The sequence below is a fragment of the Artibeus jamaicensis genome, unplaced genomic scaffold (genome assembly GCF_021234435.1).
Source record: "Artibeus jamaicensis isolate MK-2021 breed Jamaican fruit bat unplaced genomic scaffold, CSHL_Jam_final scaffold_3222, whole genome shotgun sequence".
NCBI lineage: Eukaryota > Metazoa > Chordata > Mammalia > Chiroptera > Phyllostomidae > Artibeus > Artibeus jamaicensis.
This window is the reverse complement of record NW_026522038.1, coordinates 1,259,633-1,278,318: the sequence shown is the minus strand read 5'-3', so window position 1 is coordinate 1,278,318 and position 18,686 is coordinate 1,259,633. Positions and strand designations below refer to the sequence as shown.

Below are 18,686 nucleotides of genomic sequence, written 5' to 3'. Positions count from 1 at the left end.
CCCACGAGGGCCTGATAGGCAGGGTGTTAACCCAGTGTGACCAATATCCAGACACACCTCCAAAAAGCAACTGCTGTCTGCCTGGGAAAAATGGGACTGGGAAGAGGTCTTAGAGGACTTGGAGCCTGTTGGGCCAAAAATTCCATGACACTAGATACCCTGAACTTAGGAATTCAAGTCTAAGAATGAGGGCATGGGTCCCCGATGATCGGTAAACTTGGCTCCAAGGACTCCCAACCTACCTGGTGGAGAGGGAGCTGCAGAGGGACGCTCTAAAGCACAACCTCAAGCCAAATTTTGTCTGGTTCTAACAGAGATCTTGCTTATAGGCCTAGCAATTCTTGCTATAACTCCCACCTTCACCAGGAAATCAATCCCCACAAAAATACTGAAGGTCTTTGTATGGTATCAGATAAAGGTGATTCTGGCCTTCCCCAGTGTAGTTCAGGTGCTTGGAGCATCATCCCACAGACACGAAGTTTGTGGGTTTGATTCCCAGACAGGCACATGCGTAGGCTGTGGGTTCAGCCGCAGCTGGGGCACATAAGAAAGGCAACCAACAGATGCTTCTCTCTCACATCAGTGTTCCAGTCCCATGCCCTCTCTCCCCCTTGCTTTCCCCACTCTCTGAAATCGATAAATGTGTCCTCAGGTGATGATTTTTTTAAAAAGAAAGAAAAAGTAATTCTGTAAAAAGAAGCTTTTTTTTCCTTTCCTGTTTCAACAGAAACAAAGATGAATGTATTCTGACTGCTTTTCTCCCCACCATCTGTTTCCCAGTGATGCACTGTTTTAAGGTATATTTCTAATCATGTTTATAGGAAAAAAATTTCCTATTACAATGTGATCATAGTGAAATAACTCAATTTCTGGGACTCACACTTCATTTGATTCATGTGGTTTTTTAAAAAACTGTAAATACCTTACTGAAAAAGAAGGAAAGGATAGTATCATGCTTCTTTTTGGTTTCTATGCGTGTGACGAGACAAAAATACTAGCTTTAAAATTGCCTTGCTGTTTATAAAAATTTGCCCTTCAAACTATGCAATACACCTCATCTGTGTTGGTGTCACGTTACTGACCCAAGTCCTTCCCATTTCCCATTGGCACCGAAGGGTGCCAGGAGGCACAAAAAGGGGACACATTGACTTTATACTGAAAGAACAGACAGGAACAAAGAGGGCTTGTGGCACCGGGATGGAAGCACGCACGGCCGGTGGGACAACTACTTCCTTCCGCCCTTCATTAGGCCAGAAGGAAGCTCACCCAATCTTCCCCTGTCAGCCCCTCCTGCTCACTTACTGATCAGTATGTTTTCTTAAAAATAATAATTTACTGAAGTGGTCCCGTAATCTTACATGTCTAACTTTTTATTTGAGTCACTTCATATTACACTGTAAAAGATGTTATTCTGTGTGAAGTTCATGTGGTCCTGTGGTTCCTTGTGATGATCATGGTAAGAAAACTTCAGGTTTTCATAAAACAACCATTCAATCATTTCTGAATGAGAATGATATGATAGCCTTTGAAAAAAATAAAGCACCACAGACCTATTATGAATTGGGGATATAATTTTTTGACTTGTATTATCAGCAACAATGATGATATTTTACCCATTTACTCTCGGTCTTTCACCTGATACTTAATAAGCAAAAATATGCAATGGACAGAAAAATTAACCAGAGGCTTAGTGTGGCCACTGTCAGGGTGGCTTAAAACAACAAATATTTATTTATCATAGTTCTGGAGGTTTGGAAGCCCAAGGTAAAGGTGCCAGCAGATCCAGTGTCTGGTAAGGGCACCTTACATCACAGAGGGAAAGGAAGCAAGTTCTCTCACATCTCTCCTTACAAGAGCACTAATGCCATTCACGAGCGCTTCACCATCATGACCTAATTACCTTCTGAAGACCCCACTTCCTGTTACCATCACACTCAGGATTAGGCTTCCATATATGAACTGGAGCAGGGAGGGGGGGACATAAACATTCACTCCATAGCATCTATAATGTCAGTAATATTAATTATGTAGGGTTTTTAGAAATGGCTGCTGGCCCTGGCTGGTGTGGCTCAGTGGATTGAGCACCAGCCTGTGAACCAAAGGGCTGCTGGTTCGATTCCCAGCCAGAACACATGCCTGGGTTGCAGGCCAGGTCCCCAGGAGGGGGTGCTCCAGAGGCAACCACACATTGATATTCTCTCCCTCTCCTTCTCCCTCCCTTCCCCTTTCTAAAAGCAAATAAATAAAATATTTTAAAAAGAAAGGGCTGCTGATTATTAATCAATAAACTTTTTATAAAAGTATTAATTTTTACATAAATATGTCTGAAATATACATACAACTACATCTATATCTATATACACAGATCAGATCATCTGCATATGCACAGACACACTTGTGCATAACTTTAAATCAGGCAAATTGCAAATGTGGAATTCACACATATAATCGTACACAAAATCATTTCCTCAAAAAAGCAGTTTAACAATTTGGCCACTAAATTTCTCCTGCTTCAATCACTTCCTTTGGCTCCCATTAAAATGGCAATTAGTAGTTGAGCTAGCTAGAAGCTAAAATAATGTACTCACATTCTGAATGGAAGGGGAAGCATGGACAGAGGCATGGTCTGGTATGCTGTAAAAGGGAGGTCAGGAACTAGGTAGGCTTCCACTAAAAATTATTTGTTATGTAGGTGATTCTGTACATTTTAATCTCTGCTATAGTTCTTTTTAGTAAAGAATCATCTTTATTAATGGACATCTCTATGCTCACATACAAAAACACAGGGCTTCTTCATTCAGGATTTGATGGCTTTCCTCACACTGATTTCCAGCCTAAACTGGGTCATTCCAATCATTCACTCTATTTAGAAGTTACTGAGCGCTCACTGTGTGCTGCGGATGATTCTAAACACTGAGATGGAACAGTTAGCAAGATGGATAGGGTATTTTTCATGGAATGGGGAGATGAAAGATGGGAGAAGAAATGAAACTTAGGAATATGCAATAAACAAGGAAACAAGCAACAATTTCAGACAAAGATAAGTACAACTAAGAGGTTAAAACACGCTTCTTTCCCCGTTCTGCCCCTTCTTCCTTATCCTCACCTTATCATCTGTGAATGTTTTCTCACCACTTTTTCCACTCAACCCTGAATAAACTGTTCTCTCCTTTTGTGGACTTACTGATCTCCCCTCCGCTGCCATCCTTTCACTTTATTATATTTGTTTACCCATCTTATCTTTCTCAGTGAGCCTTTATGTCCTGTAGATTTTTCATAATGATTTTGTACTAGTTACTCCTGGCATAGATTTTGGTTTTGCTTACCATATAACATTTTCAATAAATTAACTAAACAAATTTGTTGGAGAAATAAAGAAAGCTCTAGTGATGAGGGAACTCAAGAGTTGAAAAGGCTTTTTTAGCTTTGTTGTATAGTTAACAGGCTTAGTAATTAATGCATATAAAAAGCTATTGTTCCAGGAACTGGAATGTATAAATGGACCTACCCAGACTCCAGGAGACCCACAAGCAATTCTACCTTTGTGCCCCAGGAGGACTGCAAGCAGGCAAGATGGTATCTGAGCCACTGTGCTTCAGGGAGGGAACGTCTGCTGACCAAGCCCTTATTGTATGAAATGTTAAAGGGACTTATATAAGAAAAAGAAGTTTAAAAAACATGAACAGTGAAAGGACAGTGAACTCAGTTATTAACAACCACACCTAAAACAAAAGCAAACTAAAAGGACAGCTAGATCAGGAGTGGAAACATAGTAATGAAGAACTCAAGGAGGGTTAGCAACAGGGGAGTGGGAGGAGGAGAAGGGGGGAGAAGGTACAGAAAATAAGTAGCATAGACAGTAGATAGAAAATAGATGGGGGGGGCAAGAATAGTATGGGAAATATAGAATCTAAAGAACTTGAGACACATGGTCATAACCTAAACGGGGGGGTAATGGTGGGGACGGGGGGTAGGGTGGAAGGGAATGAAGAGGGGGAATAGAACAGCTGAAATGGCATAATCAATAAAAAAATTAATTAAAAAATAAATAAAATATAAAATCCTGAAAAAAAAGACACACATGCAGAATCACTGGTCAGCAGATAAAGGGATACCAGGAAAATCACAGGACTGCAGCTTTTATCTGACTATCAATTTTCCCTAAGTTCCGAACCCCCTGTGTAGTTTTTTCCTAAATTCTAATCGCCTACCTACACTCTTCTCCTTATAAAAAAGTTCAGCTTGAGACGAGAAGTGAGATGGTCTTTTAGGGTATGTAACCCACTGTCTTCTCAGATTGCTGGCTATTTCAATAAAGTGCTAATAATGAGTCAATCCTTGTCTCTACTTATTGATTCTCGTGGTGACAGGCAGCATGAATGCTGACTTTTCTAGTTTCACCAAGAGCAGGCTATCATTGGACAACTTGAGGCTTAGTAGGAATGACTATGTGGTTACACATATTATTCACATATGTTGTGTATGCGATTACAATTTTCTATAAAGATTTTCTGATAGTCTTATTACAACCATGTTCTATTATTTAATCTAATGGCTTTCACCCAGTATATCATCTTTTTTTAAAAATAGAATTTCAGATTCACACTACCAAAATGATGTCTGTCACAACTTGAATTGAACAGGTATATAGTAAGAATTAAGAGGCGACGCCAAGGGCACTGGAGAGAAATCTTATATTTCCCAGAACCCAAAGAACTTGCTTCTAGAGAGACTTAGAGCAACTAATTGTAATGCTCAGAGAGTAACATAGCACTGACAACGGACTAAGTAATTTGAGGCTGCCATGCAGTATTAGAAAGAGTGCCGTGACCTCACAATGGTTTCCAGCAATCCTTCTGAGGGCTATAACCAGCTCAGTCTTTATTCAGTGTCTCTCAGGGAACTACCAGTTCGAAGGTAGGCAGAGGAAAAACTCTTGACATTGCAACAATAAAGAGCTTCTTGAGGTGATTAGAGCTCATCTGCCTGATAGTGGGTATAGTAGGACCAAAGTGCGAACCCACAGAACTGATTGCTTTGAACATTAATGAGGAAATGCCTTCTCTTGTTGCCAAAGCAGGTAGGAAAGGATCATATTAAATGCTCTATTACTCATCAGACATTACGCTTGGATTTGATTAAGAGTTACATCTAAAACATGTCACATATCAGGAGGTCATCTATTTCTACAGCTCCGATGTGCTCCTGTACAATCCCTGATGGTTTTTCTCCATCACAGGCAGTTCTAAGAACATGGCTTCACTCCTGCATCTGTTCTTTCACCTTCAAAGATGGGATCCATCAGAGCACAGGACAATCACAAATCCAAAGGAGTATACAAGAAGCCTGAGGTTTCCTGCAGAGTAACTTAAAACCGTTAGCTATATTTTATGGTCCAGACTTACATTTTTAGTTAGGTTTAGGAAGTGAATAGTAAAAAGTATTTCCTATTTTTTTTATTTTGTGAATGGAACATCTGAACCAAAGAGATGCTGGATCAGTGAGCCCCCGACAGATGAAACCTGTTCTTAGGGATGAAGCAATGGGCTTTTCCTAAATTGCCATGTGTGGTCACTTCATCGAAGGACAGAAAATAGTTGAAATGGATTAGTAGAAGAAATTTAGATTATGTGGATAAATCTGGTTCTATCATTATAGTACTCATTAGTTTTAGTTCTTAAAACTAAAAATAATTACTGTTTATTGAATGCATACCTTGTGTCAGCCAATATACTAGGTGTTTCATGTGATTATCTACATTCGTTCTCTTAACAAAACTACGTGGCAGCGATACCCATTTTCACGGATGGAGAAACTGAAGCTCAGAAGAGACAGGATTAGAAACCAATGCGGATGACTTCAGAGTTTGCATTCTTCCCAATATGTCAATTGCCTTGAGAACAATTTCATAGATCAAATGATGCCTCTCCCCCATTTATAAAAGTATCATTTAAGAATAAGACTAACTCTGCATTCTAATTCTGAGCTATCAGGATTTTTTTTAAGTATTAACCGAGGGGAAGCATCTTTACAGATTTAATTAAAAATGCACTTAACTTATTTACTTTGCATAACTAAGTTCACACATATCTTTGATGAAAGAGACCAGCGGAGTACAAGCTTGTCCCATCAGTTGTTCCAGCCTTGCTGTAGTTTTTCAGTCCAGAGCAATGCTTTTGGTGAGATTATGAAAACTCAAACACAAGTGTGGTTAAGGAGGCAGAGAGAGGTTAGGGGATCACATAACAGTGATGTCAGTGGGTATTTACAACATTGCAAAATTTCAACCTCAAAATACAGTTTTCTAGAACAGGTGACCTTCTGGAGAAAGGGATAAAAAAAGAGAGAGAGAGTAGGTGGGAAAAGTTAGAGAAATTCAAGGCTTGACACAGAGAATGTGTTATAATAACTGTGTCAAATTATCTCATACCCATGACAAAATAACTGAAGTTCTTTCTCCAAAAGTGATTCAATCTAAGCATGCTAAACATCTATTACTGTATTTGGATGTTATTCGATTCACTCTAAAGGAATGAACACCTAAGTGATTTTCAACAAATCCTGTTATGCCATCCTGCTGACAACGGTTTTTATTTTCCACAGACATGATTATAGTTTCATGCCCCTATTTAATCACAGTTCAGTGCAATTACCTAGATAGATCTCATGGTGTGACATCTAACGCCTCTCTATTGAGATAAATTCTCTTTTGTAGATTTCAAAAGCATTTGCTTTCTAGTGCTTCCCATTTCTTAAGTTGGATGGAGGAGGGGGAAGATAGAAAAAATATTACTCTCATCAGGAAAAATATATAATATTAAGGATAACTCAGAAGGGGCTCTTTAAATAGTGAAGCACATAATAATAACTTGTTCTAATACCTTGTGAATTACATTTACTTTCATTTTTATTTTTTTCTTATTTTCCTCTTAGAGAGAAGGTAACATCCGGTTTCCTCCTCTGCCTTAAGCGTTTTCTTTGCAAATGGAAGAGTAGGAGAAAGAAAGCTGGCAAGCAGTAACCTGGGACAGTTGATTTCTTGTGGGTTACCTTGTAGTTTCTGGTTGTATTCGGTCCTGTCAGACTGGCTCCTCCTCAGGGTGCCAGACTGGTCCCCAGAAGCACTGCTCTCAACCACAGTGTCTGTCTTCCTTCTCTCCAACATATAGAGCCGGGGCTTCAAGAAGGTCAGGTTCTTCTTCTTGGTGCCCACATTTTCTCTTCCAGTGGCTTCTTCGGGCTCCATCTGAGGCAAAGATAAGCTTCAGAGGCTTTGCAGGGTATGACTGGCTGTTGCTAAAGTGCCTTAGGGTGAAAGTTAAAGCCACCAGAGTATCAAGTTTAACTGCCCCCTTCCAGCTACACAGCTTCACTTCAGGGTTACCTGGCTGTGACTGCCACCTGTACGGAGTCCCAGAGCCCCACCCCAATGAGGTCATTCCTTTTTTATACCTAGAATCCAACAGGGGAAGTTGCCACCTGTTACCTGAGAGACCTGCAGCACAGAGCTAGGCAAAGCAGGGACTGCGCTGTCACATGCTACTGAGGCAAACAAAAATCCCATTGTGTGGGGAGAGAGCTGGGGGTTGGGGGAAAAGGAAAGAGAAGAGGCCAGGAGGAAGGGAAGTACACCAGGGTGTAAGCTGTGGCCGATGGGTTTCATGTGTGCCGATGGCGGTGCACAGGTGCGCTCAGGGCACTGTGTTGAGGGCTGTTGCCTGGAGGCAGATGTGGGCTTGTGTGTGACCTTTAGTCACTCATATGTGACCACAGAGTTAGTGTGAAGCTAAGAGAATTTGTGTCTATATCACAAGAGTGGATACAGAATCATTTTTAAGTATCGTTGTGCACACTGAATCATGAACACCCAAACACTATTTACTTAAAAATACCCTCGCCAAACCCCCTTTCTGCATTCCTGAGGAAACAAGGATATGAATTTGAGGGAGGTCTGTCTGCAGGCATGGAAAGAAAAGAGAATATCCGAAGAGGCTGCTGTTTGTCTTTGATTTCTCCTCTCCTGGTGTTGCCCCTGCCATACATCCGTTATGGTCCCAGCCCCGTCCTTCTGAGTCCTGGTCCGTAGGAAAACAAGCAACTTGTCAGGATGTGATTTCTGTTCCGGCTTTGCCCCATCCCTTTTGCAAAAGGAGTGACAAGAAAGGCAGCTCACCTTGGGAAAATAAGAGGAAAAATATTTGAAACTGAGAAGAGACATGTAGAAAGCAGGAAGGACAGAGAGCAAGGACTGGGAGAGAGAAAGACAAATAGTGATGGGTCCTTCATTAATTTTTTAGAGTTGTTTTTCCTTGTACTCACTGAGATTTCTCAAGGGGAGGCTGTAAGAAGCTCTGGGGATGTGCTGAGGGGTTTGTATGTCCTCGTTAAATAAAAGAAAGACCCTGAGGAGGAAAACAGGTTATTTTTTCTTGTAAAGAGACAGCCAAAAGTCAGCTTTGTGCTACCCCTTCTGAATCATGGTTAACTCTTCTTAGACAAGGTTTAAACATGAGGAAAAAAAAGAAGATGAAAACCATTTTTTCAACTCAGGACATGTGCGCTGCAAACAATTCACATAATTACCTTAGAAGATAAATGACACATTTTCATCCACTATAAAAACATCTATATATAGCTTGGCATATTGAACTGCTTTTACTGAACACAATTGACAGTCTTTTTTAAACAAGCTCTTCCAATTACATTTAATAAATGCTTTTAAAAGGGACATTCACCACTAAGATGGAAAATTAGCCTTTTGACTCATGTTTAAAATGTCTAAATTGTATTTTAGTATTATATATGCATATGTGTATATAATATGTGTGTATTCACTGGTTACTAACAGACATATACTATTAGACATAATACTACTACAAAATTGTACAATTAAAACTACAGGACTTATGAAAACATGGGATTAGAGACACAGCAGTGGAAAACTTTGTGGGTGACCGATAAAATACATAGAGAGCCCTGGCCGGGGCTGAGTCTGTGGCAGCATCGCACTGCACACTAAACATCGGGTGTGCTTCCCAGTCGGGGCGCACGCTTAGGCTGTGGGTCCAGGCATGTACGGGAGGCAACTGATCACTGTTCTCCCTCTGTCCCTTTCTCTCTCTCTCTCTCAAAATCAATAAACATATCCCTGGGTAAGGATTAAAAACATACACATATATGAAAAAACAGATAGAACACACAAAAAAGAGACCATAGCTTTACATGTGACAAACAGTTAAGAAATACATAAATATTACAATAAATATGAAACTTTACTTTGAAAAAGAACTGAAGTTTAAAGAATAAAATGAAAAGGTTAAACTTTAAAAAATAACTGAAGGTATCTTATAGAAGTCATAGGGTTATAGCTTCTGAGTGAAGTGACAGAAGAGCCATTTGGAATCAGATGATGGAAGTGCACAGTGTCGGACGTGGACGGGTGTGGCCAGGACCACTGGCAGGAAACTGAAGTGGCTGGAAGCCTGCAGGGGCGTGCATGCCTGAGTGCTGTGTACTCTCTGCGGCCCAGCGCTTTTCTATATTTACCGAGCGTTTCTAGTGGACAAAAATCACAGATAAGGAAATGTGAAACTGTGTTATGCTCAAACAGTTCATGTTTGTTGGAATAAATTTGTGTTTTGAAAATAAGCATTGGAGTGCAACTGACTGTAGTAGCTTTCTCATATTTTGAATTTCATTATTTAAGAAGCTACATAGCATAGCTACAAGGAATTCAGTAGTGAATCTATATCTTATTTATTCACAATAACTTCTAGATCAACTTTAACAATAATAGATAAATTCTTTTAAACTATCTTTAAATCAGTCAATAAATGGGGTGGTCACTGTTAGTTGTTTTCTACCACCTCTTCCCTCATGCTATGCCTTGCCAACAGAACCCTATTTTGTTCAAGGCAGTGTTACACTTGCCCAATCATAATGCTAATTTTATTTTCAATTTTTCCAGTCTCTCTTGTTGCTAGGGTGTCCATGTAATCTCAGTCCTGGCAAATGGGGCCCTGGGGTAGTCTGTGATGATGGGAAGCAGAGTATTGATTGTAGGAAAGCTTTGCTTCTCTAATAAAAGGTGTAGTAACAGCTGACTTCACCCATCCCTTTTTGTCCAGACCTGATCATAAGTACAACACATAGAACAGTTACAGCCACTCTGGGTCCATAAGAAAAGACCAAGGGAAGCATGGGCTCTGTTACCACTGAGCTACTGAACCAATACCAGCAGCCACCCACCTGTACACTTGTCGATATCAGGATGAAATAAACCTTTCTTACTAAAGCCATTTTTGTCAAAACATTTCTAAAGGATTCAGTAAATAGTTTCACACGTGTGTGTATGTGTGTGTGTGTATAGTTCTTTTGGCTTATCTCTTTAACACTTTCTAAGATAATGTGTTCAGAATCACCAGCACAAAATAAAACCAGCTGGGCTAGAGAGATTTTGTGTTTTGTTACCGAGGCATCTTGCTCAATAGAACATGAGTGAGACTGAATGAACAAGACCTCTAATTTGTCTGTTTTATATTTTATTGCCGAGGTACAGACACCTTTCAATACAAGGATTTTATACTACCTAAGTAAATAAAATATAAATATTAAGACACTTAAATTAATTCTACTCTGAGTAGAGGACAAGCAGTTCCTGGCTCATTATTTTTAAAAAGCACTGGACAGTGAATCCAAGACCCAGTTTTAGTTTTGGCTATGATATAAATCAGCTTTATGACATGTGACATAATCTCTAGTGCCTAATTTATTCCTTTGTAAAGTGTAAGAGTGAATTAGTCATTAGTAGTCAGTGAATATTTTCAGTTCTCCACTTAGGCACATGGGAACATTGCAACACCCTACACTGCTTAAGTTTAGGTGTGGTCATGTAACTTGCTTTGGCCAAAGAAACTGATTAAACATGATATATGTCACTTCTGGGAAACTGTTAAGGATCCGTGTGTGCTTAGCTATGGCTTTCTTTCCCTCACCCATGGTGACTGGCACAAGTCCACAGTGGCTTCTTCACCAGGACGAGTCACAGAAGTGCATGACTGAGATTAGAGTCCCCAGCCACCCCATAATGGTTGCACAGTTTGAGAAGAAAGAATTCTTTGCTGCTTTAAGCCTGTAAGATTTGGAACTTTTTTATTACTTCAGAATAACCTAGACTATCCTTATTAATGTAGGATGTAGATTAAATAATATATAAATCTTGTTCAAGTTTAGCAATATATGATTTCAGGATTCTAATACCCAGGGTACTATTGCGTAAAATCCTAATTTCAAACAAAAAATTACAACTCCTGATGAGTCATGAATAAACTGAATTGGGGAAAGAAAAGAACTCATTGAAAGTTAGGAGCTAACAGGAGTCTAGACAAAAAGTGCTTCGACCAGGGTAGTGGTGGTATAGATGGAGAAAAGTTGACAAGTTAAAATCACTTAAAAAGTTGAAACAGAAGTGCTCTGGCCAAAATGGCAGCAGAGGTAGAAGCACTTCACTTCTTTGCACAACCAAAAGAAGGATAACAACCAATTTAAACACAAAAAACAACCAAAACTGCCAGAAAATAAAACTGCATGGAACTCTAACAACCAAGGAGTTAAAGAAACATTAATCCAGACTAGAAGAAGGAGTGGAGATGGACAGCCAGGCAGAATAGACAGGCAGCAATGCTGTGGACAGTGCAAGTGAGGCAGACGCTGGCAGACCTTGTGGTCCCACATTCTCATATGGATAAGCTGGGAGGGACAACTAGGTACTGAGACCGGAAAAACCAAGGTTTCAGCATGGGAAATAAAGACTAGAAACCTCTGGCTGTAAAAACCTGTGGGGGTTGCAAAGGTGGGAGAAACTCCCAGTATCAAAGGAGAGTCCACTGGAGAGACTCGCAGGGTCCTAAAATATACACAAACTCACCCATCCAGGAATCAGTACCTGGAAGGGCACAATCCACTTGTGGGAAGTGAGAGAAGTGAGAAAAATTGGGGCAAGAGTTGAGCAAGTAGCATTTTTCCCTCTCTGACCCCTTCCCTGGTCAGAAGCACCACAATGCAGCAGTGTGGGTTGCCCCACCTTGGTAAATACCTAAGGCTCCACCCCTTATGACCTAACAGTATATGCCAAGACCAAGAAATATAGCCCAAATGAAAGAACAGAACAAAGCACAAAAAAATATGACTAGATGATGAATAGATAGCCAACCTATCAGAGGCAGAGTTCAGAACACTGCTAATCAGGATGCTCACAGAAATGGTTGAGTATGGTTGCAAAATAGAACAAAAAGGGAAGACTATGAAAAGTGAAGTAAAGAGAATCAACAGTGAAAGGAAGGAGACTGGGATTCATATCAACAGTTTGGAGCAGAAAGAAGAAATAAACATTCAACCAGAACAGAATGAAGAAACTAGAATTCAAAAAAATGACAAGAGGCTTAGGAATCTCTGAGACGACTTTAAATGTTCCATCATCTGAATCATAGGAGTGCCAGAAGGAGAAGAGGAAGAGCAAGAAATTGAAAACATATTTGAAAACATCATGAAAGATAACTTCCATAATCTGGCAAAAGAAATAGATTTCTAGGAAGTCCAGGAAGCCCAGAGAGTCCCAAAGAAATGGAACCAAGGAAGCACACACCAAGGCACATCAAAATTATATTACCCAAAATGAAAGATAAGGAGAGAATCTTAAAAGTAGCAAGAGAAAATGAAACAGTTATCTACAAAGGAATTTCTGTAAGATTATCAGTTGATTTCTCAAAAGAAACCTTGCAGGTAAGAAGGGGCTGGAAAGAAGTAATCGAGGTTGTGAATGGTAAACGACCTATGTCCAAGATTACTCTGTCCACCAAAGCTATCATTCAGAATGGAAGGGCAAATACAGTGCTTCCCAGATAAGGTCAAGTTAAAAAAGTGCATCATTACCAAGCCCTTATTATATGAAATGTTACAGGGACTTATCTAAGAAGCAGAAGAAGATAAAAAATATGAACTGTAAAATGACAACAAACTCACAACTATCAACAACTAAACCTAAAATAATACAAAAACAAAAACAAACTAAGCAAAAAACTAGAACAGGAACAGAATCACAGAAATGGAATTCATATGGAGGGTTATCAGTGAAGAAGGGGAGAGGGAAGAATGGGGGTAAAATATACAGGGAATAAGAAGCATAATTAGTAGGAATAAAATGGACAGGGGTAGCCCTGGCTGGTGTAGCTCAGTGGATTGAGCGTGGGCCTGGGAACCAAGCAATCACGGTTCGATTCCCAGTCAGGGCACATGCCTGGGTTGCAGGCCAGTTCCCATCAGGGGACTCACAAGGGGCAATCATACATTGATATTTCTCTCCCTGTCTCCTTCCCTTCCCCTCTAAAGATAAATAAATAAAATCTTTAAAAAAAATGGACAGGGGGAGGTTAAGAATAGTATGGGAAATGGAGAAGCCAAAAAACTTATACATATGACCATGGACATGAACTAAGAAGGAGGGAATGCTGGAGGGTGGGTGGGGTGCACGGTGGAAAGGAATAAAGGAGAGAAAAAAATTGGGACAGCTATAATAGCATAATTAATAAAATATAGTTTAAAAACAGAGCAGGTTCTTACATCGTTTCTTACATAGTAGACTGACTGTTCTCTAAAAGACAAAGTTGCTGTTTTTCCAAAAGAATAAATAAATATTTAAGGATTGCTTTAACATGAATGCAAGTCAAGAAACATTTGTTGCAGGATTTTTAGCTTGCAGTAAAAAATTTTATAAGTTGAGACTAATAAATGAGCATGCTCTTATTAAAAATGAAAAAAAAGTTGAAATAAAATTTTTGTGTGGTTTGATAGAGAATGAGTAAAAGAGAAAGAAAGGATAAATTCCAAGTTTTAAGACTGAATAAATGGAAGGGTATTTGTCTTGCATGCTAAGAGAGGAAGAAAGGATAAGAGGAACAATAAGTCTGGTGGGGTTGTCAAGAATTCCATTTTGGACACACTCGAGTTAAGATGCTTATAGGCTATTCAAAGAGGTCAAGCAGCCTTTGGACTGATCAATTTGGAGTCACTATTTAGATTTTGCTAAAATATTGGGAGTCGTCAGAATATACATAATATCTAAAGCCATGGATTAATGAGACCATTTAGAAAGATAATATACCCAGAAGAGAAGGGCTGAAGTCAAACCCTGAAGAACTCTAAGTTTAGAGGCGGCGCTGAAGCAAATCCAGCCGAGAGGGTAGGCAAGAGCAGCCGTCAGAGCAGGCAAAGCAGGAGCACAGGGCGCTACAGAAGTCTGTCTGGAAGCAAGTTTTATGTGACGGTGTAGTCAGTCTGCTGAGGCACCAAACAAAATGAAATTAGAAAATAATTACTTGAATTCGGCACAATGTTGGTCATTTATAAACTTTTCAAAAGGCATTTTAATAAAGTTGTAGAGGTAGATACCAGAATGGGAGGGATTTCATTAAAGGAGGTAAAATGTTGAAATGTGGGAAATATTTGCAATAATGTGTTATTGTTGAGAAATTACTGTATGTAAGGATTAAACCTACTTAAAGTAATGAGGAAGGCAGTATTATACTGTATTTTACAGGTAGGAAAACAGGTTCAGAGAAGCTGAGCGATTTCCCCCATACCACACAGCCAGGAAATGAGGGAGTGAGGACTCAAAAGCAAGCCCTCTCGTGGCAAAGCCTGTGGTCTCAGCCACTCTGCCGGTGCCAAGTGCCTGGCATACAGCAAGGGCACCGCGAATGTACTTTTCTTCTCTCTACCAAAGACATCTTGGAACAATTCCCCATTACCTATCCTGTATTCTTGGGATAGATCCGAGGGGTTTAAAATTTTATCTGGCATCTCAAGTGATTTTTATGCACAATTAAACTTGGAGAATTCCTGTAAGCATTCTTCTTGTCTTTGGCGACTCTCTACTCCAATTTATCTTACCTAATGTCTCTTCAATTTCCTTTCTAAACCATAAATCAGAGTATGTCATTCTTCAGATTAAAAACCTTGATGTATTATTTCCCACCCCATACAGAAGGGAATCCAAATATTCTTTAGGCCTCAATTAGACTGCCTTTTTTCATTTTATTAATAGACTACTTAAAATTCTAGTTAATTGCTGAGTAACAAATCACCCCCAAAACTTAGCCGTTTAAAGGAATATTTATCACTGCATTAACTCTCGCAGATTCTGTGGGCCAGGAATTCGGGAAAGGCTCAGCTAAGCACCTCTGACTCAGGTTATCTCAGGCACAACATTTGTAGGCAGATGTTGGCTGGAGCTGAAATAGCACACAGCTGGAAGAATTGTTGTGAGTTGACTAGGCATCTTACTCTCTTGATAGTTTTAGGGCCTTTATGATCTCTCCACCTGCACTAGCTTGGGCTTCCTTCAGAACATGGAAGCCTGGGGGAGGTCAGACTGCTTACCTGAGCTCAGAGTTCCCAAGTAGACTGTCCCAGTAGAACCAGGAAGAATCCCTATCAGCTTTTACACCCTGTCCAACAGTGTCACTTCCACCATAACCTCAAAACACTCAGACTCTAGGCAAGGGAACACAGACTCCCATCTTCTCAATGAGAGGTCTTCTTATAACAGCCCCAAAGTTCTATTATAAGAAGAGCTAACAGAACGGGAGAAATTGCCATGGCTGTCTTCAGAGAATGCAAAGTGACTCACACATACATTACATACTCTATAGTCTGTTCTTTTTTAGGACTGATTTTTTTCTCAATCTGTTTCTTTCACTTGGAATAGCCCTCCCCATCCTATGACATCCTAATGATCCTTCAAGACCCAGCTCAAATGTCCCCTCCTCTATTGTATTTCTCTCTTGTCCCCTGAGAACAATCACTCACTTCCTCCTCTGAAATCACAGAGCAGCACACCTTTGTTATAGCAAAGAGACACATTAGATTATGAGTGCTCAACGCTGTTTGCTTTTGAAGTCCTGGTGACTAGCAATGAAAGATCAATAGATGTATGTGGTTGAGGGGGTCGGGCACAGAGGCTTAGGGTCTTGTGCAGCCTGCCAATGGATAGGAAGAGGCTTAGCTGTGAGTTGCAGTATTTTTTCTCTCCCTTTTTCTGATTAGACAGACAAATGACCTCCTTTTCCAGGAAAAGGAGAATATAGATCCAGAAACAAAAAAAGAACATCAGAAATATCACTTCCTCAAAGATGAGATCATTAATGCATTTGTGAGATGACCATAATGCCAGCTTTGAGGGCTCCCGATTCAACTGTAAATTGTTCGCAGTGGCCCTGCTATCTCGTACCTGTGTTTTTATATCCACTGCTATGCTTCCTGAAAGCAACAATTTTGGTTAATGCACTGACCAAGCAGCAGCATAATAATCCTGTCAGCAAACAATGGATGGCAGCTGAGGCTTGGACGGAGGTAAACCTTCTAATGTTTTTATCCTCTTGACTGAAGTAATTTTAACACTGACATGATTATATTGGGGCCTTTGCCTGCGCTGTAATGAATCATCCATTACAAGATTTTCAAGGTTGTTGTGGGGAAATTTATCTTGGGAAGGGGAAGAACCTTTGTAAGTGCTTGGAATAGCCTGGCTATGATCAAAACTAGCTATGTAAGCAAAAAATAAAAAGTGCCATTGGAATCTTTGAAAACCATCAATTCAAGGATGCCAGCATCTGAGTCAGAACATTGAATGCAATTTCTGATAGCTCATGATCTTCCAGAATTCATTTAACAGTTATTTCAGCAGAACGGCAACTGGGTCACAGCTGATACTGGAGATGAACTATTCTCATTTTCCAGGGAGAATCTAGAAGATTTTTGTTTTTGCCTCCTCTCTCCAATTATTCCCATCTTTATATACTAAAATTTGGCCTAATTGGTGTTAATCAGCTTCTAAGTGTGAGACAGAACTATAGGTACCTTTTATTTTGTTGTATGCACCCAGCTTCCTGTTACTATTATCATAATTATGAATAAATCAGAAACACTTATTGAAAAATAAAATTTTAATATTATTGTTGAATATTTAAATGTATACGGTACCATGTTTTCTGTGTAGGACTCTCGTGCTGCAGACTCATAACATGGGCACGGAATGATCTTGGACAGCGAAATTAAAAGAAATGCTCCTTTATTGTTCTCTCTCGAAGGCATAGTCTCTTTTGTTTCACTGAGTTTTCAATTGTGCTGAAACCTGTTTGCTTTGAGAACTCAGGATATTGACTCCAGGTAGATGCTTTGTGCTTTTCCAGCTTGGAGGTGAAAGGCAGTAGATGTAGATGACTAGGAGAGAGAGTGTATCTTTAGTAGATGCAGCAACAGTTCATTCATGGAAATCCCTTAAGCTATGAAGCATTTTTTATGAAGTGAGTGACTTTAAAAGCACATGAGACACTGAACTCCTGAGAGACCTTAGCCTCGTGAATTCTGAGATTTCTCTATGAATCTCCGAGTTCTCTCTTGGAGTGTGATAAATCGCGCAGCCTCTCTGGCTCAGGTTTTTCACCTTTCAAGGCTGAGATTCAGGTGGGCCTCACCATTTTTGTAGAGCTATTTTGCTACTCCTTCAGGGAATATTATTAAATTCGAAATTATAGTAACCATAGCAACTCTAACTAGGTCAGTTTGCACTTGGTGTAACAAACAACAGCAGGAAATCTATATCCTTTTCCAGCCATCCTCTGTGCTTGCAAAACTTTGTTAGGCTGCTAGAAGTAAGTGTAGCTGTAAAGGGCTTAGGCATCTGGGACAGTTATTTTCATACTCATTTCAAAAACTTTGTACAGTTTAAGCAATGTGTATATGATTTTACCTCACTCAACCCACGTGAAAATTTGCATAATAATGTTAGTAGTGAAGTTTTAATAATTTCTTTTAAAATATTGTGATTAATAATAAAATCATACCTAAATTATTCTTATAAAAAAACTAGAGTGATATAACATCTTTCCACTTTGCTCACAGCTAAAGTTTCCCCTGAAGCTACCATTTTCTTATTAAACCAAGAAATATTTATGTTTCTTCCCACTTGCTATTCAAATATTTTACCTAACAGAATATATAATACATGTTTTTTTAAAGATTTTATTTATTAATTTGGGAGAGGGGAAGAGAGGGAGAAAGAGAGAAACATCAAGTTGTGGTTGACTCTCGAGTGCCCCCTATTGGGGACCGGCCCCCCCTCCCCCCAGGCATGTGCCCTGACTGGGAATCAAATTAGCAACCCTTTGGTTCTCAGTCCAGCCCTCAATCCACTAAGCCACACTGGCCAGGGATTGATTGATTGACTGATTGATGGAGTGATTTGAAAGAGAATATTTAACATATGGTTTTTATGACAGCAATTATATTTATGCACCTGTAATTTCACCCTGGACATATATATACATGGACAGTGGCACTGGAGGGAGAACAAGAGGAATTTTGCCTTCTTACTTTAAACATTTCACTTTGGACATTTTCAAACAATCTACCAGTTACTATTTATAGTACTAAATTCTTCCAGTCAAAATACAGTTTCCTCTTTAAATCAGTAAGTAGAGCAGCATTAAGAATAACTTCCATTTATAGAGCACCTACACGGTTTGTGTACCGTGTAGTTCATGCAACCCTGAGAACCATCCTGTGAGGCAAATCTTACCATTCCTGTCACACAGATGCAGGACTGAGTTGGAAAGGAGGTCTTTAACTTC

The 18,686-nt window shown here is 39.7% G+C and overlaps 1 protein-coding gene across 1 annotated transcript in view; it reads right to left on the bottom strand.

The window, feature by feature from the left end:
- ARHGEF38 (Rho guanine nucleotide exchange factor 38) overlaps positions 1-7,246 on the bottom strand; it is a 127,167-nt gene extending 119,921 nt beyond the window's left edge. Inside the window, exon 1 of the mRNA XM_037154443.2 lies at positions 7,051-7,246. Within this exon, the coding sequence (XP_037010338.2) occupies positions 7,051-7,246 (196 nt within the window). The remainder of the gene's footprint in view (positions 1-7,050) is intronic.
- Positions 7,247-18,686: the final 11,440 nt, after the last annotated feature.